Source organism: Galeopterus variegatus, unplaced genomic scaffold, assembly GCF_000696425.1.
Source record: "Galeopterus variegatus unplaced genomic scaffold, G_variegatus-3.0.2 Scaffold1571, whole genome shotgun sequence".
Taxonomy (NCBI): Eukaryota; Metazoa; Chordata; class Mammalia; order Dermoptera; family Cynocephalidae; genus Galeopterus; species Galeopterus variegatus.
Window position 1 is genome coordinate 360263 of NW_007727682.1, and position 18462 is coordinate 378724.

Here is an 18462-nt window from a genome sequence, read left to right on the forward strand (position 1 = left end):
CCACGGGCCGGCCCAGAACTGGGCTTTTAAAGAAATCAAATCTATGCATCCAGGGTAAGGAGGAAGACAAGTCAGGGGGAGGAGGAAAAGCGGTTGGGGCCAGTGACCACACCCAGGAAATGTGACAAATCCAGCGGCAGCTGGGCTGTGCAGACGCGCCTGCGGAGCCTGGTGAGTGGGGAATGTGGCTTTCCTGGCCGGTCCCAGACTCCTCAGAGATGCCGTCGCTGGCCTGCGTGGCGAGCGAGGCCAGGGTGGGCCCCCAGGCTCCCTCCCCGTGGCACCTCTGAGGAGCTGGCCTGCAGCACCAGTCGCCTGGCCCTCCCTGTCTGCTCTTCTGCCTCAGGCTGCCCAGCCTCCCAGCACTGCCCACCACTCCCTGACGGTGACATCACCTCCACCTGGGCTGGGGAAGGAGTCCAGGGGTGGGGCAGATGGGAGGGGCAGCCAGGGAGCCGCAGAGGGAAGTGAGAAGCTGGGGTGGGGCGGGCTGCGAGGAAGAAGAGCCCGAGAAGCAGAAGTGGGAAGAGGACACGTGCTGAAAGGTGAAAGTGGGAGCTGTCACCCGAGGGAGCGGGGCTGGCCAGGACCCTCTTGGTGGGCAGGCGAGCACTGGCCGCCAGGGTCTGAAACAGAGACCCGCATTTCTGGAAGCCACTTTGTGCCAGGAACGGTGTCCCCCAGCCCGCTGTCCTGGCAGCCTTATGCCAGGCTCTGGGTACATACCTGCTGCAGCCTTGCAGCTGCGTGGGAGGATGGCTGGGTGTGTCCCCGCTACCAGTGGGGGAACTCTCAGGTCAGGGCTTGTCCCAGCTTCTGGGAGTTGGTGCCAGACCTCCTGACAGAGGCCACCACACCTAGTGGCTGGACTCTGGAAGGCTGTCAGCCAGCCAGGAGGTGAATTCGGATTTGAGAATGTCTATCAAGACAGGACTGTGGTGTGACTAGGTGAATGGAGTGGTTTGGGGACGGGGAAGGGCAGGCCTAGTCATTTGATTTGAATTTTTTTTGGCAGCTGGCTGGTAGGGGGATCTGAACCTTTGACCTTGGTGTTATAACACCGCACTCTAACCAAAGGCCTAGCCATTTGAATTCATACACATTTGATTATTTTGCAAACTCAAAAAGGCTCCAGCTGAGGGTCTGGCTGGTCTGCCTGGGGTAAGGTGGGGGAAGGAGGTGAAGGTGGAGTGTTGGGAAGGAACCTATTTGGTGTCAGGGGAAAGTGTACTGGTCCAGAGTCCCCAAATGAGGACCCAGCTCTGAGAAAGCCCATGGTTGACACCTACTTCTCCACCCCTTCTCCAGGATAAGGGGAGGTGCTATTTCATTTCACACCAAGGGGCAAACAGGGACCGTGAGGTGAAGGGACCAGTTGAGGGTCAATGGAATCAGGGTCGGAGAAGGGCAGAGATAACACTGGTACCGGGCAGCACTTGTGTTACTCTGATGACTGTCACACGTTTCCTTAAAGATGTGCGTAACAGTTACCCCTCACCCCAGATCCCCCTGTGTGTCCTCAAAGACAGGCTAAGTCAGAGCCATGGGACAGGCAATAGGGCACACATCCTCCCCCCACTGCCAGCCCCCAGCCCATGACAGTCTGATGAGACCCCCTAGCCCTTGCTTTCTGCCTCTGTGGCCACTCCAGCCTGGTGAAATCCTGAGCTGTCCCTTAGGATCCATCTAGTCTGATAATTGGAGCACCTGCAGGGTACCAGGCACGGGGCGAGGTTTCAGCTAGATTCAGAGAGGCAAAATACAGCCCCCAGGTGAGAGGGCCGAGGCCACCTTATGTCCTACAAGATTCCTCTGACAGCTGGGGCTTGATATGGGCCTGAAGGGTTGTTGGGGGGAGGGGGATTGATGGACTTGAGGGTGGAGCTGGGCACTGAGGAAGCTCGAGGAGCTCTGGGCTTGGCAGAAGGGCTGGAATGGTGAGAAAAGCATGAAAGGCCAGATATCAGGGTGGACCCTTCCTCAGGAGAGCCTGAGGAACAGGGATCTGATGGGGCAGCAGGAGCTTCAGCCCTGACCTGGAGCTTCTCAAACACTGATATTCGGGCTCCATCCAGAGTCTGATTTTAACTGGTCCAGTATAGGACCTAGGCATTGAGACTTTTTTAAAGCCCCCAAAAGACTCTAATGTGCAGGCAAACATGAGATGTGTTCTGGACAGAATTCACTGTCAGTACCAGGATCGCTTCAAACACATGTTCAAAATATGGATGCTCAGGCTCCACTGCTGACCTGTAGAATCGGTATCTCTGGGTCTGGGTGTTGGACACTGTTAAAGAAAAAATTATTCAGGGCCGGCCCGTGGCTCACTCGGGAGAGTGGTGCTGATAACACCAAGGCCCTGGGTTCAGATCCCATATATGGATGGCCGGTTGGCTCACTGGCTGAGCGTTGTGCTGACAACACCAAGTCGAGGGTTAAGATCCCCTTACCGGTCATCTTTAAAAAGAAAAAAGAAAAAATTATTCAGTGTTACTTGTTAAAGCACAGTAAGGAAGACTTTATTCAGGAACACTGTGATAGGTATAGGGATCATAGCAATGGGGTTTTGCAGTGGGGAGAGAGTTTGGGCTAAACTCCGAAAATAGCATGGGCAAGGGGGAATTTATAGCCAAGGAGCTGGGTGGGTGGGGGTCAGTGGATGGAAAATTATTGAGAGGAAACATCAGGGGTAAGGGGGATTCTGGCTAAACTGACCTAACAGGGTTCTTGCTGAAGACAGTCCAGGGTGATCAGACATCACCCAGTGGATGGTGTTAATGAGGAATCTGATCAGATGTTGGGGATGAGGGGTTCTGGCTAATCTGATTTAGCAGTATACTTTTTTTTTTTTTTTTTTTTAAAGATGACGGGTAAGGGGATTTTAACCCTTGACTTGGTGTTGTCAGCACCGCGCTCTCCCAAGTGAGCCATGGGCTGGCCCTGCAGCGTACTTTTTAAAAACTGGATTTTACAAGGAAGTGCACAGATAGGCCCAGGAGAAGTTTCAGAAGCCTGACTATAGTTTGGCCAAGCAAAGAATCTTTGTCAGTACCTACATTTTTGTAAGGTCCCAAGGTAATTGTAACAGGCAGCCAGCGTGAGGAAGGAGCAGGCAGCCAAACCCCTTCGTTAAAACCCCACAGTGGCTCTCAGGGGCTGTGGGCTTGGCATGTGGATTTCCTGGTTTTGAGTTATGGCCCGAGCTCTTGTTTCAGTAACACAGAATGAAAAATAGGAAAGCTGATGATTGCTCACTCCCTCTCTCATTCCCGAGCCCTCCCAACCAGCTTGAGCTTGGAGTAGCCATGTCACCACTTCAAACCTGAGTCACAGCCTGCGCTGCCTGCTGCAGGGGATGTGGGCACAGCATGTGATCCTCTGTGGGATGGAGAAATGTTAAAGTTTCCTGCCCCCAAACCTCCCTTCACTGCCTCCCTGCTTCGGAAAGTGTGATGCCAAAAATGCCTTCCACTATTTTGTAGGCCGGGAATGGAAAAGGAAAGTCATATTTCACATGGCATTTCACATTCATTACCACAGCTCTTTGTTTCCTACTCAGACTCAACAACGTCTGATCTTCTATCTGCCCCCCAAAGATTGTTCTTCTCCCCTTGGCTGCCCAGCCCCTAAGAATCTCCTGATGGTGCCTATTTGTATTTCCACCCTCAAAGTCCCCAAGCCCTTATCCTGCACCACCGGAGCTCACTTTACAAAACCACTGTTTGGATGAATGCACAGCATGCATTGCATTGAAGTGCTTGCTGGTTTGTGGTCTCTGCATATGAAGTCAAAAAGAGAAATCCTCTAGTTATGGAACATATGAAAGAGACAGTGAGTGAAGCTGTAGCTACTGCATTTTCTGAAAAAATTTAAAGATAATATATATTTCTTAATGTTTGCCTTTAGCATATTTTCCCCCTGAATAACTTTCGATCAAAAAAGTTTGCCTCCACTGACCTACAAAATAAACATGATATTCATCATACTGGCATTTGAGGGGAACTGGGCATACAGAAGTGATAGCTGATGCCCAGAAATGGGGGAAGTTCCCCAGGGAGAGAGTTTAGAATTAAAGAAGCCATTAAGTATAATGTTAGCTGAAGTTTTGTATTTTTGTTTGTTTGTTTATCAATGCTTTTTATCAGGTTAAGGAAATTTCCTTCTATTCCAAGTTTGTTGAAAGTTTTTTATTTTTTTAAAATTAGGAATGAAGGTAGAATTTTGCCAAATGCTTTTTATGCATTTATTGAGGTGATTTTACACACACACATATATACACACAAATGTTTGTTAATAGGATGGATAACATTGATTGATTTTCTGTTGTTAAACCAGCCTTGCATTCCTGGGATAAACCTTGTTTGGTCATCATGGTTTATCCTTTTCATAATATTATTCAATTCCATTTGCTGAAATTTTGTTAATATGTTTATGTCTACGTTCATGAGGGATATTGGTCTGTAATTTTCTTTCTTTTTTAACAGCTGGCCAGTACAGGGATTGAATCCTGGACCTTGGTGTTATCAGCACCAACAGAGCTAATCAGCCAGCCCTGTAATTTTCTTTTCCTTCAGTATATTTATCTGGTTTTGCAATCAGGAGAATGTTGGCTGCATAGGATGAATTGGAAAGGGTTCCCTCACCTTCTATTGTCTGAAAGAGTTTGTGTAGAATTGGTATTATGTCTTTCTTAAATTTTTTTTTTTTTTTTTTTAAAGATGACCGGTAAGGGGATCTTAACCCTCGACTTGGTGTTGTCAGCACCACGCTCACCCAGTGAGCGAACCGGCCATCCCTATATGGGATCCGAACCCGTGGCCTTGGTGTTATCAGCACCGCACTCTACCGAGTGAGCCACAGGCCGGCCCAGTCTTTCTTAAATTTTTGGTAGAATTTACCAATGAAGTCATCTGTGCTTGAGTTTTGTGTGTGTGTGTGTGGAAATGTTTTTTACTACAAATTTAATTTTTTAAATGGATATTATCTCTGTTAAGATAATCTATTTCTTTAGTGAACATTCATAAATTTGTACCTTTCAGGGAATTTGCCATTTCATATGAGTTGTTGAATATATTGGCATAAAGTTTTTGTACTAGCTTTTAATAGCTATAGAATCTATAGTAATGTTACCTCTCTCGTTGCTATATTGAAAATTTGTGTTTTCTTTTTCTCTTAGTCAGTTTGTCTAAAGATTTATCAATTTTATTGAGTTTTTAAAGAAAGCTTCACTGGGCCGGCCTGTGGCTCACTCGGTAGAGTGCGGTGCTGATAACACCAAGGCCACAGGTTCCTGAGTTTTTAAAAAAAGCTTCACTGGGCCGGCCTGTGGCTCACTCGGTAGAGTGCGGTGCTGATAACGCCAAGGCCACAGGTTCGGATCCCATATAGGGATGGCCGGTTTGCTCACTGGCTGAGCGTGGTGCTGACAACACCAAGCCAAGGGTTAAGATCCCCTTACCGGTCATCTTTTAAAAAAAAAAAAAAAAGCTTCACTGAGTTCTCTATTGCTTTTGTTTTCTATTTATTACTTTCTGCTCTTTTTTTTTATTATTTTCTGATTATTTGGGGTTTCATTTGCTTTTCCTTTTGTTTTTTCTTTTACTTCACTGAGTTCTCTATTGCTTTTGTTTTCTATTTATTACTTTCCGCTCCTTTTTTTATTATTTTCTGATTATTTGGGGTTTCATTTGCTTTTCCTTTTGTTTTTTCTTTTATGGTGAAAGTTTGAGTCATTGATTTTAGAATAACCAGTTATTGCTTAGATAGCTGCATCTCAGCCTTGTGTAATGCCCAGAATTAGAAGCAGGTCTGAAGCAGAAGACAGATGTGGCTGAAAGGTCACAGCAGGGAGAAGACATCAGCCCAGGGGTCAGAGACCTGGTTTCCACTAGCCGTTCACTAGCTGCGTGATGCTGGACTTAGCCTCTCTGAGCCTCATTTTCTTTGGCTGCATAATGGAACTAGGGATAATCTCTCGGGTTTCTTGAGATGAAGTAGTTGATAAATATGCAAGTCCTTGACCACCTGGAGGATCCCTCCCCAGACCAATGTGAGAGGTGGTTGTTATGACATTTGTGATGTCAACCTGAGGAAGGAAACTGAGGCACAGCTTAAACAACAAAGAGTTTATTTGAGCCAATATGAGTGACTGCAGTCTGGAAGGACACCTCCAAATTACCTTGGGAAGTGCTCCAAGGTACAAACAGGGCTTCAGTATTTTTATAATCGTAAAAAGGGAAGGCAAAAGGGGAGTGGCAAGAACAACTCCTTTAATCAGGCTTTACATTGGTTGTCTAGCATGACATGAGTTAGTGATTGGTTAATGGTTACATCTTATTCTTCAAACAAATGTGAAATTCATAAGTAAGGGTCACATCGTCCATTTCAACATTCTTTAGGTTAATTTATAGCTCCATGATCTGACACCATGTTTGGACTATATGTCTAAAGTAAACTGTTTAGCAATGTTCCAGGATGTGGGGGGTGTGACTACTGCCACATACCTGACCTGCCAGGGCCTTGAGAATTTAGTTGACCTCAGTTATTGATGCTAGAGCAATTTTCAATTAATCAGTAATAATAATGGCTTCTTCTGTCTTTCCAGATCTGGAAACAACATGTACACATCCATCCCCCAGAGGTAGGCTGTGTGCCCCATTCCCTGTTACCCCTGCTTCACTTCCAAGGGCTGCCCCTCCTTACCCATTTCCTCATCCCAGACTCCAGTCCCCAGGCCTGCCTGGGTCTCTGCTCTTGTGCACACTCCGTATGGGCCCTGGCCACCATCAACCCTCTTCCTTCCCCCAGTGGCTCTCCATTCCCAGCCTCAGTGAATGATCCCGGCCTCCATGTGTGGCGGGTGGAGAAGTTGAAGCCAGTGCCCATAGTCCGTGAGAACCAGGGCGTCTTCTTCTCCGGGGACTCCTATCTGGTGCTGCACAATGGCCCAGAAGAGCTCTCCCACCTGCATCTGTGGATAGGTAAGGGGGCTGCAATGGGTGGAGGGGGCTGGCTTGGGCAGGGACTGGGGCTGGCATGGGTCTCAAGGGCCTCGCCCCACTCCCTCACCTGTCCCAGGCCAGCAGTCATCTCGGGATGAGCAGGGGGCCTGCGCTGTGCTGGCCGTGCACCTCAACACGCTGCTGGGGGAGCGGCCTGTGCAGCACCGTGAGGTACAGGGCAATGAGTCCGACCTTTTCATGAGCTACTTCCCACAGGGCCTCAAGTACCAGGTGAGAGCCCAGCCCCTGGCACCCCCACCCTACAGCTTCTCTCATAGACAGCCCCCCTTCCAGCTTGTTCTCACCCTGCAGAAGGCCTGGGCTCTATCAGCACTGGGTCCCCACCTTTATGCCTGTGGCCCAGTGGGCTGGGGTACAGAGGGCTCCAGGTCTCCTGTCAGTCTACTGAAGCGGGTGTCTGGGCTGCAGGAAGGTGGTGTGGAGTCAGCATTTCACAAGGCCTCCCCGGGAACCACCCCAGCTGCCATCAAGAAACTTTACCAGGTGAAGGGAAAGAAGAACATCCGCGCCACTGAGCGGGCGCTGAGCTGGGACAGCTTCAACACTGGGGACTGCTTCATTCTGGACCTGGGCCAGGTGGGTGGACCGAGCCAGACTGAGCACTCTAGTGGGACCATCCTTCCAGAGGGCAGGGGACCAGAAAGCCAGAAAAGAGGAAGAGAAGCTGAAAAGCTGTAAGCCCATTCCAAGTCAGAGCTCCAGCCATTAGAAACATCCCTACATTTGTAAGGACAGAAATCAGCCTCCCTGTGGTGTCTAGCCATTGCTTTTAAGACTTTGGAGCTCACCCACTCCTTCTCTCGGAAGCCTGTGTAGCTCTGAGTTAGCTGCCTGCCAGATCGTTCACTAACTTATTCACCTATCCATTCCTTCAGTGACTATGTGATGCTCTCTCTGGGCCAGCATGGGGACCATAAAAGTTTGCCCTGGTGAGGCAGCCAAGATGGGCATGTCACTTGTCATAACCTGTGGCCAGACATGATGAGGGTTCTAAAAGGGGCAGCGGCCACGTGCTGGGGAAGCTTGAGGCAGGGAGGGGCCCCCTAGTCTGAGCCAAAGCCAGTTGTCCCAGGAAGGTGCCATTTGACTAGACCTTCATGGAGGGGAAAAGCCATTCCAGGCAAAGAGAACAGGTGAGCTGAGGCACCCAGGTGGGAGGACACAGAAAAGCATGTAGAGAGCAGGGAAGAGTCTAGTTTGACTGGGCCCTGGGGTGGGGCCGGGATCAGTGGGAGGGAAAATTGCTAAGGAAGGTGAGACCCAGGTCAGGAGGAGGTTGAGTGTCTGGGCTGAAGATTTGGGGAAGGAAGATCAACCCAGGAGCTGTTTGCAGGGAGGACTAGAAGTGGTGAGATGAGACAGGGGGACCTGTGAACAGACCTGGCCATTACCTGTTCATGAGGGAGGTGAGGGCTCTGCCCTGCAGGGGTGCGGGTAGGAGTGAGATGCTGAGCTCAAGGATGGCGTCCAATCATTGATTCACTGAGTGCACACGCATATGTATCTTGTGCTTAAACACATGCCGGGCTCTGTTTTAGCAAGGGGCATGCAGCAGTGAGCAGAGCAAAACAAAACACCCATGGCCTAATGACGCCGTTCTCCAGTCAGGGCAGATAGGCTCTAAACAAGATAAAGACGTTTAGATACATGGTGATAAGCGAGGTGGAGAAAAGTAAACCAGGAAGAGAGACGGCGGTGGGCAGAGACACTCTTGCAGACTGTTGTCACTGCCATTCTCAGAGAGGCCTCTGAGGTCTGCCCCTGCCTCAGGGGACAGTTCTTCAGAGAGGAGAGAGGAAAGATGGGGCGGTGGGCTCTGACGGGCTTCCCTACTTCCCTTCAGAGCATCTTCACCTGGTGTGGTGGAAAGTCCAACATCCTGGAGCGCAATAAGGCGAGGGACCTGGCCCTGGCCATCCGGGACAGTGAGCGACAGGGCAAGGCCCAGGTGGAGATTGTCACTGATGGAGAGGAGCCTGCTGAGATGATCCAGGTGGGGGACATTGGGGTGGGAGGCTGGGAGCCTTTGCTTGGAAGTGGCCAAGACAGGTGGTGATGAGCTGGGGGGTACGAGGGTGGCCGGTGGAGGGTGGCAGAGGACGTTTGAGGCAGTCCTCAGGGCCGTGGCTAGCTCACAGGGTGCCCTTGTGAGATCAAGAGTAAGGTGCATCCTCTGGGTGGCTGCTTGTCTTGGAGGATGAGCAGCCTGGCGGGTGGGGTGGGCTGGCCCCAGCCCTCACTCTCCTCTGTCAGGTGCCCTAGTGCAGGTCACAGTTTGCCCTGGTGGCTGTGGCCTTGGGCATGGTGGGTTGGGAAGCTCTGGGGCAGGAATCCCTGTTAACCTGGCCTGCCCTGGCCCTGCAGGTCCTGGGCCCCAAGCCTGCTCTGAAGGAGGGCAACCCCGAGGAAGATGTCACAGCTGACCAGACAAATGCCCAGGCTGCGGCTCTGTATAAGGTGGGCACTCCAGGCCTGCCCTGGCGCCAGGCGGGGGTGGGAGCCTGCACAGCAGCTGGGTCCTGTGGGGCTGGACCGGGAGGAGAAGGCAGTGGGAAGGTGGGCTTGGAGTGAGAGGAGCATGGGAAGTGGGATGGAAGGTCCTCCCAGGGAGATACATGCTCCTTCTTGATGAAGGTCTGGAGCCAGTGCTGGGCTTTACTTTCTCAGTTCTGTGCATTTATTTGTAATTTGGAATCCCTCTAATTCCCAGATGGACCCGAGCCTCCGTGCTGCAGTAACTGAGGGTGATGGGAGGGGGTGGGGGCTGCCTGGGATTTGCTTTCCAGAGCTTTCTTCTCCTGTCTGCTCCTCAGGGCCTGGGGTGGGGGCGGGGCAGTGCAGGCTGCAGAGGAGAGGCAGAGTGGGAGGAAGACGAGGACGAGGAGGAGGTGGCCTGCTGCTTGGGCTCAAGGCAGGTGAAGGCTGGTGTGTTAAAGAGGAGGGGGAGATCTGGCACTGCCCTTTGTCTCCCAGGTCTCCGATGCCACTGGACAGATGAACCTGACTAAGGTGGCCGACTCCAGCCCCTTTGCCCTCAACCTGCTGATATCTGATGACTGCTTTGTGCTGGACAACGGGTCCTGTGGCAAGATCTACATCTGGAAGGGTACGAGGACTCCTCCACACCAGCTGGAGACCCCTGAAGCTGCTCTGACCCAGCAGGGCTCTGCCTGCCCTGCTGCTTACAAAAGACAGCCTCAGGGAACCTGCGTGCTTGTTTCTGCTAAATCTACGCAGTGGTTCTGGAACTTGCAGCCAGCCTCAGAATTATCGCAAGGCCTGTGCAGATTGTTGGGTCCTGCCCCCAGAGAGTCTCATTTGCCTGGTCTGGGGTGGGGCCCGAGGATGTGCATTTCTAACAAGTTCCTAGGGGGTGCCTATGCCTCTGGTTCCAGGGACCACACTTTGAGAACAACTATCCTAGACCATTCCTAGGCTCTCAGGGTTGCTGGGAATGCTGATCGTGGGATTCTGGAATTCTGCCTGCAGGTGTGACAGAGCTAAATTTTAGATAAATTAGATACCATTTTATGCAGTGGGTGGTGAACTTGTAGAACTTGTTTTTCCAAGAGACTATATTGGCTGGAAATAGAAATACTATTGTGTAGGAGCCTGTTCGGGTTGGTCGGACTAATTGAAAATGTTGAAACAATGTTCTGAGTCCTGTGATCCTGGGAACCTGGCTGCCTTTCCTCCCTGAGAAGATTATAAGCTTCTCAAAAGCAGGAACTATATTTGTCTGTAGGGTCTTGACAAATAGCATTTGCTCAATAAATAGTTGTGGAGTCAACCAAGGCTGAGAAACTACCAGCTCCCAGCCTGGTCAGGAAGACAGGGAAGTAGCTAGGTGTCTGCAGGTGGCTGCTACTAGGCAACTCGTACTATGGCCTCCTAAAAGCAGCAGAGACCGGCGACAAGAAGGGGCCTGGAGCAGCTCACAGCGTTGGCAGGCTTCTGGGGATAAAGAATGGAAAGGGATGGGCCGGCCCAGTGGTGCACTGGATAGTGCGCCACTTGGGAAGCGCGGCGGCGCTCCCGCCCGAGGGTTCGGATCCCACATGCAGACCGGTTCCCGCTCACTGGCTGAGCGAGGTGCGGGGGCAACACCGAGGGTTGCAATCCCGTTGCCGGTCCCCGGTCCGGTGCGGGGGCAACACCGAGGGTTGCAATCCCGTTGCCGGTCCCCGGTCCGGTGCGGGGGCGACACTGAGGGTTGCGATCCGTTGCCGGACACGGAAAAAAGACAAAAGACAAAAAAAAAAAAGAATGGAAAGGGAGAGGCTTGTGCTCCTGGGGCTGCCTTTCCCTCCTGCTGGAGGGTACATACCGATGCCGGGCATAGAGGGGGTTCCCAGAGGCCCACAAAAGTATATATGAGGGTATGTCAAAAGTTCACGAAAGGATTCGTATTAGCTTTCGTCCCTTTTTTTTGCAAGTGAGCTAACCATATTATCTTTTAATTCTACTTTTCCACACTTCGTGTAATCCCAAGCAAGGAACCGAACCTATATGAAAAGAGAAACCAGAGCAGAACCAGGGAACGTGGGAGGCCAGGAAGAGGGTTAGCTCATGGGGAGGGTAAGTCCACAGGGTGGGTGCCACCAGCCCGACCACAGAGGGCGGAGACGGCAGAGTCATGTCGCACGCTGTAGCTCACGGGGTTTTGTAGCCCAGCTGGAGAGCCAGCTGCCCTTCACAGTGTTGTTTCTTCAGAAAAATGCTCCAAACTGGAGCCCAGTTTGCGTTCAAGGGATGGCTCAAAGTGGGTTAATGATGTGGTCTTTATCTGTGTAAGTGCTTGGCTGGCACAACCATTAGGCCCATGTAGGCTACAATGTGGGGTAAGGTCGCCTCCATGATAAACTGCACCCCCCCCCAAAAAAAAAATAAAAAGAAATAAATTGCACCCTGCGTTCTATTTAGTTTTACAAAAAATGCTTGATAATAGTATAGTTGACAGACTCAAGAAGTGAGGGGTTTTTGGGGGGAGGGGTCCCTAGCCTTAAAGATTTACTCCAGGGAGAGCACCCTTTCTCCTCCCTGATGTATCCCTGGGCCCGGGTCAGAGCAGAAGGTTTTGAGGCTCAGACTGGGCAGAAGTGTCGCTTTCATCCAGCTTGGAGATGCCAGTTCAGTGAGTCTTAAAAGGCTGACTTCATACCTTCAAAGAGCCTCTCAGCATTCTTGGGACCTCCTGGTCCATTATTTTAAAAAATGCCAGCTATTCCATGGATTCCCTTAAATTTCTTTGACAAAAATGGAATGGGTGTTAGAGAGGGTCCCTGTTCTTTTTAAAAATCTCCGTTTCCATGTTCCTGTGGTCCAGGGCGAAAGGCTAACGAGAAGGAGCGTCAGGCGGCCCTCCAAGTGGCCGAGGACTTCATCTCCCGCATGCGGTACGCCCCGAACACTCAGGTGAGCAGACACCCCGTGCCCCTAACCCTACTCCTGGGCTCTTCCTGCAGCCTCCCACCCCTCAGACTGGACAAGAGGGATAGGAAAGCCCTGGGCACAATCAGGAACAATCAGGCCTTCTTTCAGACCCATCCAGCGGAAAGCCCTTCTCAATTCTTTGAAATTTAAAAATTCATATTGTTTTCAAAGAGGAGGTCAGGTGGCACTTCCCTGGGAGCATGGAGAACTGGGTATGCCTTTGCACAGCTGTGCTCCTCCTCTGGGCCATTGTCCCTGGCTGGCACCAGCCTGCTAGCCCCCCTGCATGCAGGCTCCGCAAGTTATTCCAAGGGGAGCTGATAAGGCTCATCTGTAATTGGTGGCATCTATCAGATGTCCTTGAAGCAATCCGTTTTCTCAGCCTGAGTCCCCAGAACCCTCTTCCATGTCTCATGGTTCCAGCCCTCCCTGTCGCCCCTGGCAGAGGCAAAGGTGGCAATCGTATGAACCAGACTTCTCCCCCACTGTCACTGCAGGTGGAGATTCTGCCCCAGGGCCGTGAGAGTCCCATCTTCAAGCAATTCTTCAAGGACTGGAAATGAGGGAGGGCATCTCCCTGCCCCCTACTCCTCTACCCCCTGCCAGCTTTTTCCTCCTCTGGCTGCCTGGGCAGTGCTGCCGTGCCCCTGCTGACATTCAATAAAGCAAACAAATGCTCTCCCCAGGCTGTCCCTGCTCTGCCTGCTCTTGGCTGATTCCCACTGTCCCACTGTCCACTGGGGCTCGTCCCCTGGCTGGGGGCAGAGTACAACACAGACAACAATTCTACAGCCTCTGAGAGGCCAGAGCCAGCTTTGTGTGATTGAGGCAGAGGGTCCAGGAGTCCCAGCAGGGCTGGCAGGTACTGCTGTGAGCCCAATAGGGAGGTGGCATGGTGTGCCAGTCCTCAGGATCACTTTCAGTCTCACATTCCCAACCAGGAGAAGGTTGTGGCAAAGGGCTTGGGAAGCAGCTCCATTTAAGCCAGTATTTCCTCAGATGCCATAATAAACCACTGCAAGGCAGCTTCAAATGATATATGCTTGTTCAGCAAGAGGACTTTTCTCAGCTGTACGGAAGTCTGGCTTGTTCCTTTGTAAGCACATTGCACGTCCAGCTGATGAGCCCAGGGCCTCTGTTGGGCTGTGGGAAAAGCGTCGGCCAGTGTGTAGAGTCCTGGGTCTCATTCTTATGCTGCTTCTGTGTGATCCTGGGCAAGGTGCTTTTCCTTCTCTACTTAGTTCATTCTCCTGTATAATGAGGTAGTGATGGAATATCAAAGAGGCTAGAGAGCTAAATAGCAGGAGAATGAAACAGTCAAAAAGAGGTCCCATCCTGGAAGGCATGAGCCGGGGCAAGAGCAAGGTGGGAGGCTGTGGAAGCCTGGGGCAGAGGCCCTGGGGTCTGCCTGCCGCTGCCCTGACCAACCCTCACCCCTGGATCCAAAGGGCTATGTGGCTTCTGAGCTCTGACACACTGGATTCTTCCATTCCAAACAAAAATTCTGATCAGGTTCATCTTGCTGATTTTGTGCCAAGAAGCATAGAAGAATCAGTGACTCCCTCCCTGTCCTCTCTGCAGACTTCCTAGCCCTTCATCTGACAGTCTACGCAAAGAGCAGGTGTCAGGATGGCTTTTAAAAGGGGAGAGAGTAAGGGCTGTACTAAACCCATGGTTCTGACATTTTTAGAGTTACAGAGTATTTTTTTTTTAAAGATGACCGGTAAGGGGATCTTAACCCTTGACTTGGTGATGTCAGCACCACACTCACCCAGTGAGCTAACCGGCCATCACTATATCGGATCCGAACCCATGGCCTTGGTGTTTTCAGCACCACACTCTCCCAAGTGAGCCACGGGCCGGCCCGAGTTAGAGTATTTTAAATCTCCCATGAAAGGCCTAGACCGTCTCCCAAGAAAAAGGCACAGATTAAGATTTGCATCTACTTTTAGAGGGTTCAGACAACTCCCACAACCTGTACATCAACAGACATGCAAATTTAAAATTCCTGGACTGTTATTGCTAATGTCCCAAAGTCTGAAGCTATGAGCACACTGTCATGGAGAGCATTGCACAGGGAGCGACGTGGGGAGAAAGGGTGCCTGCTGAGGGGTGCTGGCCTCCCTCCTGCTAGAGTCTCCCAGGGCCCATATGGACTGGACCCTGGACCTGCTGGGGGCTGAGCATTCACAGTTGGGTCTGCTGAGTTAGCCTCGTATTCTCAGAGCAAGCAAAAGGGACGGGAGGGAAAGCAAGCACCCAATCTGACCCTCCATAGTGGGGCTGAGCAACAGCTTTCGTTCCCTGCGCTCCAGTCCCCAGCACGCCCTGCCACCTCTGTGGGTTAACTGAGGCCCAGACTGGAGGAAGTAATGGCAACAAAGGACTAGTTCAGGTCAGGGAGTGAGGACACAGGGGGATGCCATGGTTTGTTCCAGCCACGCCCTTGAGGCATCCTGCTGACAGCAGTCTGGGAGCTCCCTTCCATACTTGGGTAGCCACCTGTCACCCCACCTCTGTGATGGAGAGGCCCGCAGGGGCCACACAATGGTCTTCCACAGCTCCACCTGAGGGAATGCAGAGGACAGAAAGCAGCATAGTGGGGCTCTCGCCTGCCCTCCACTCCCCAGCTCAGGCGCCCTAGCCTGCAGGTCTTTTCACAAAGAAGCAACAGAGCCAGGCATCCCCAGAAGCAAATGTAGGCAAAACCCTGTAGAGATGCCTGACACCAATCTTTCTTTTTTTATCAATATACAATGTAGTTGATTTTCATGTCCCTTTACCAATTCCTTTTCCCCTCTCCATCTCCCTTTCTCCCCCCCATCAACATCCTATCTGTTCACTATCTTAACAAGTTCAAAGAATTGTGATTGTTGTGTATGTGTCCCCCCCTCCCCTTCCGCAACACCGGTCAGCCTTAACAAGGGCCAGGGCCACCTCGTCCACAGGCTAGCGCTTACAAGGAGTCCCAGGCCTGCAAGTGTAGCCAGGTGAGGATGGACATCACATGAACTACACGGGAGTTTGGCTAGGGCACAGGAACCTTCTCTCTCCTGGAGCCCCAGCTGTGGCAGCTAGGATGGGGTAGCCACAGGAGATATGTAGCTAAATGTCCATTTCTAGATCATAAACAATGGCAAAGAGGGACTGGGAGAGAAGAGGGTGGGATAAAGGAAAGGCCAGAGAGCCTGGAGAGGCCCTCATGCTGGCCTGGTGAATGGAGGAGAGGCAGGAACCCCCCCCCTCTCCGCTGAGGTCTCAGGCAGCTTCTGGGTCGTGCTGCCCCCTGCTGGCTGCTTCTATTACTATCTTCCCCCATCAAATCCTAACCACGTGCTCTCTCTGCTTCCATCATCTTGCAATGTGAGACCCCTGGGTCACTGTCACCCCCACCAGATGGGCTTTGGACTTCTCAGCCGCAGAAACTGTAAGCAATAAATTTTGTTTTCTTTATAAATTATGCAGTTCCAAGTATTATTGTTATAAGCAACAAAAACGGACTAATACAGAAAATTGGTACCGAGGAGTGAGTGGGGTGTTGCTTATAACAGATATTTGAAAATGTGGAAGCGGCTTTGGAACTGGGGGTTAGGCAAGCGTTGGAGGAGTTTGGAGGACTCAGAAGAAGACAGAGACAAGGGAAAGTTTGGAATGTCTTAGAGACTGGTTATGTGGTGGCGAGCAGAATGCTGATAGAAATATGGACTATAAAGACCATTCTAAGGAGGTCTCAGACAGAAATCAGAAGTTTGCTGGAAACTGGGACAAAGATCACCCTTGCTGTGAACTGGCAAGGAACTTGGCTGCATTGTGTCCATGACCTAGGACTTTGTGGAAGTTGGAACTTAGGAATTGTGAACCACAGCATTTAGCCGAAGAAATTTCTAAGCAGCAAAGCATTAAGGAAGCTGCATGGCTACTTGTAACAGCTTACTCTGAGTTATGGCTGCAAAAGCATGACATAAAGCCAGAATTTAAAAGGGAAGCAGAGTGTAAAAATTTAGAAAATTTGCAGCCTGGCCATGTGGTAGAGAAGCAGAGAACATGCAATGGTGCAGCCCAGTGACTATTAGCTAAGAAGATTAGGACAAAGGAAAGGAAGGGGGAAAGGGCCCTGAAGGCACTGCAGAAATCTGTGGGGCCCACCCTTCCATTTCAGGCCCAAAGACCTAGGGAGATGAAATGGTCTTGGGGAACAGGCTTGAGGCTCCCTCCACGGGCTCACTGCTCAGGACCAGCTTGGGAAGCTGCTTCCAGCACCAGCACCCCAGTTGCTTTGGTTGCTCCAGCCATGGCTAAATTGGCCCCAGGTGCAGCTGGACCCACAGCTTTGGAAGACACAAGCAGGAAGCCTTGGCAGCGTCCATGTGGGGTTAAGTCTTTAGGCTCACAGAATGCCAGAGCTGTGGAGGCTTGGGAGTCTCCACCCCGATTTCAAAGGATGTGTGGAAAAGTCTGGGGGCCCAGAAAGAGATCTGTCGCAGGGGCGGAGTCACCACAGACAACCTTCACTAGAGCAATGCCAAGCAGAAATGTGGGGTCAGAGTTGCAGCAGAGAAACCCCAACAGTGCCATGTCTAGTGGAGCCGTGAGAGTGGGACCACCATGGAGACCCCAGACCTGTGGAGTTACCAGAGTGCAACACCAGCCTGTGAGAGCTAAAGCATCACCTGAGACCAGGAAAGCCATAGGAGTGGAGCTGCCTGAGGACTTGGGGACCCGACTCCCGCACCAGGATGCACAGAACGTTGAATATGGAGTCAAGTTACAAGAATCACCAGCTTTAAGATTCAATGCATGTCCTTCTGGGTTTCAGACTTGTTTGGGACCTGTTACCCCTTTTCTTTTGGCCTGTTTCTCCCTTTTGGAATGGGAATATGTACCCTATGTTTGTCCCACGATTGTATCTTGGAAGTAGATAACTTGTATTGATTTCACAGATGGGATTTTGAACTTTGGACTCTTGAATTGAAATAAGTTAAGACTTTGGGGGTGAAATGAATGCATTTGCATGTGAAAAGGACATGAGTTTGGGGGGGGCCAGGGGTGGAATGTAGTGGATTGAATTATGTCCCCCCAAAACTCTGAAGCTTGAATTGTGTTCGCCATGTTTTATGTATTAGAAACTTAGCCCCCACTGTGAATGTTAAGACGGTGGGAAATCCTATTACGGTAAGTGAAAGGTGCAGCCTTGAAGAGCTGATTGGGTTGTAGGACCATGCCATAGTGAATGGATTAAAAATGGTGGTCAGGGGTGTGGTTCTGAGGGCTTTAGAAGAAAAGGAGTGTCTGCCTATTGCTCTCTCTGCTTCCATCACCTTGCACAGTGAGACCCCTGGGTCACTGTCGCCACCACCAGATGGACTTTGGACTTCTCAGCCTTAGAAACTGTAAGCAATAAATTTTGTTTTCTTTATAAATTACGCAGTTCCAAATATTTTGTTATAAGCAACAAAAATGGACTAATACAGGAGGTTTCTCAAACAACTATAATAGAACTGCCATATGATCCAGCAACCCTACTGCTGGTTATATGTCCAAAGGAATGGAAATCATTATGTTGAACGGTTACCTGCACTCCCATGTTTACTGCAGCTCTGTTTACAATAGCCAAGATATGGAACCAACCTAAGTGTCTATTGATGGACAACTGGATAAGGAAAATGTGGCATACATACACAATGGAATGCTATTCTGCCATAAAAAGGAATGAAATTCTGCCATTCACAGCAACATGGATGAGCTTGGAGAAAATTACGTTAAGTGAAATAAGCGAGGCACATAAAGAGAAATACTGCATGTCCTTATTCATAAGCGGGAGCTAAAAAATAAAATAAAATTTCCCAGTTGTCCAGTAATTATAGCTGGCTTTTTGTTTCCCTGATCCTGGATCCAGTCAAGGTTCATACATTGTATTTAGTTGTTACATTTAATTTCCTTTAATCTAAAATATATATATATATATATATTGCCACCCTATGTTGTTATCCCGAGCCAGTGTTCTCAT

General features: G+C 50.5%; 1 protein-coding gene across 1 annotated transcript; it reads left to right on the plus strand.

Moving 5' to 3' along the window:
- The first annotated feature begins 5956 nt into the window (after positions 1-5956).
- CAPG (capping protein (actin filament), gelsolin-like) lies at positions 5957-13152 on the plus strand. Its single transcript, XM_008577744.1, has 9 exons — positions 5957-6640; positions 6808-6980; positions 7078-7232; positions 7431-7598; positions 8866-9015; positions 9387-9479; positions 9996-10128; positions 12349-12437; positions 12953-13152. The coding sequence occupies exons 1-9, from the start codon at positions 6618-6620 to the stop codon at positions 13016-13018; spliced, it is 1050 nt and encodes a 349-aa protein (XP_008575966.1). The 5' UTR covers positions 5957-6617; the 3' UTR covers positions 13019-13152.
- The last annotated feature ends 5310 nt before the right edge of the window (positions 13153-18462 follow it).

Coding starts and splice junctions, on each gene's coding strand:
- CAPG (XM_008577744.1), top strand. CDS start 6,618: ATGTACACATCCATCCCCCAGAG. Junction 6,981..7,077: donor CCACCTGCATCTGTGGATAG/GTAAGGGGGCTG, acceptor CACCTGTCCCAG/GCCAGCAGTCATCTCGGGAT. Junction 7,599..8,865: donor TCATTCTGGACCTGGGCCAG/GTGGGTGGACCG, acceptor ACTTCCCTTCAG/AGCATCTTCACCTGGTGTGG.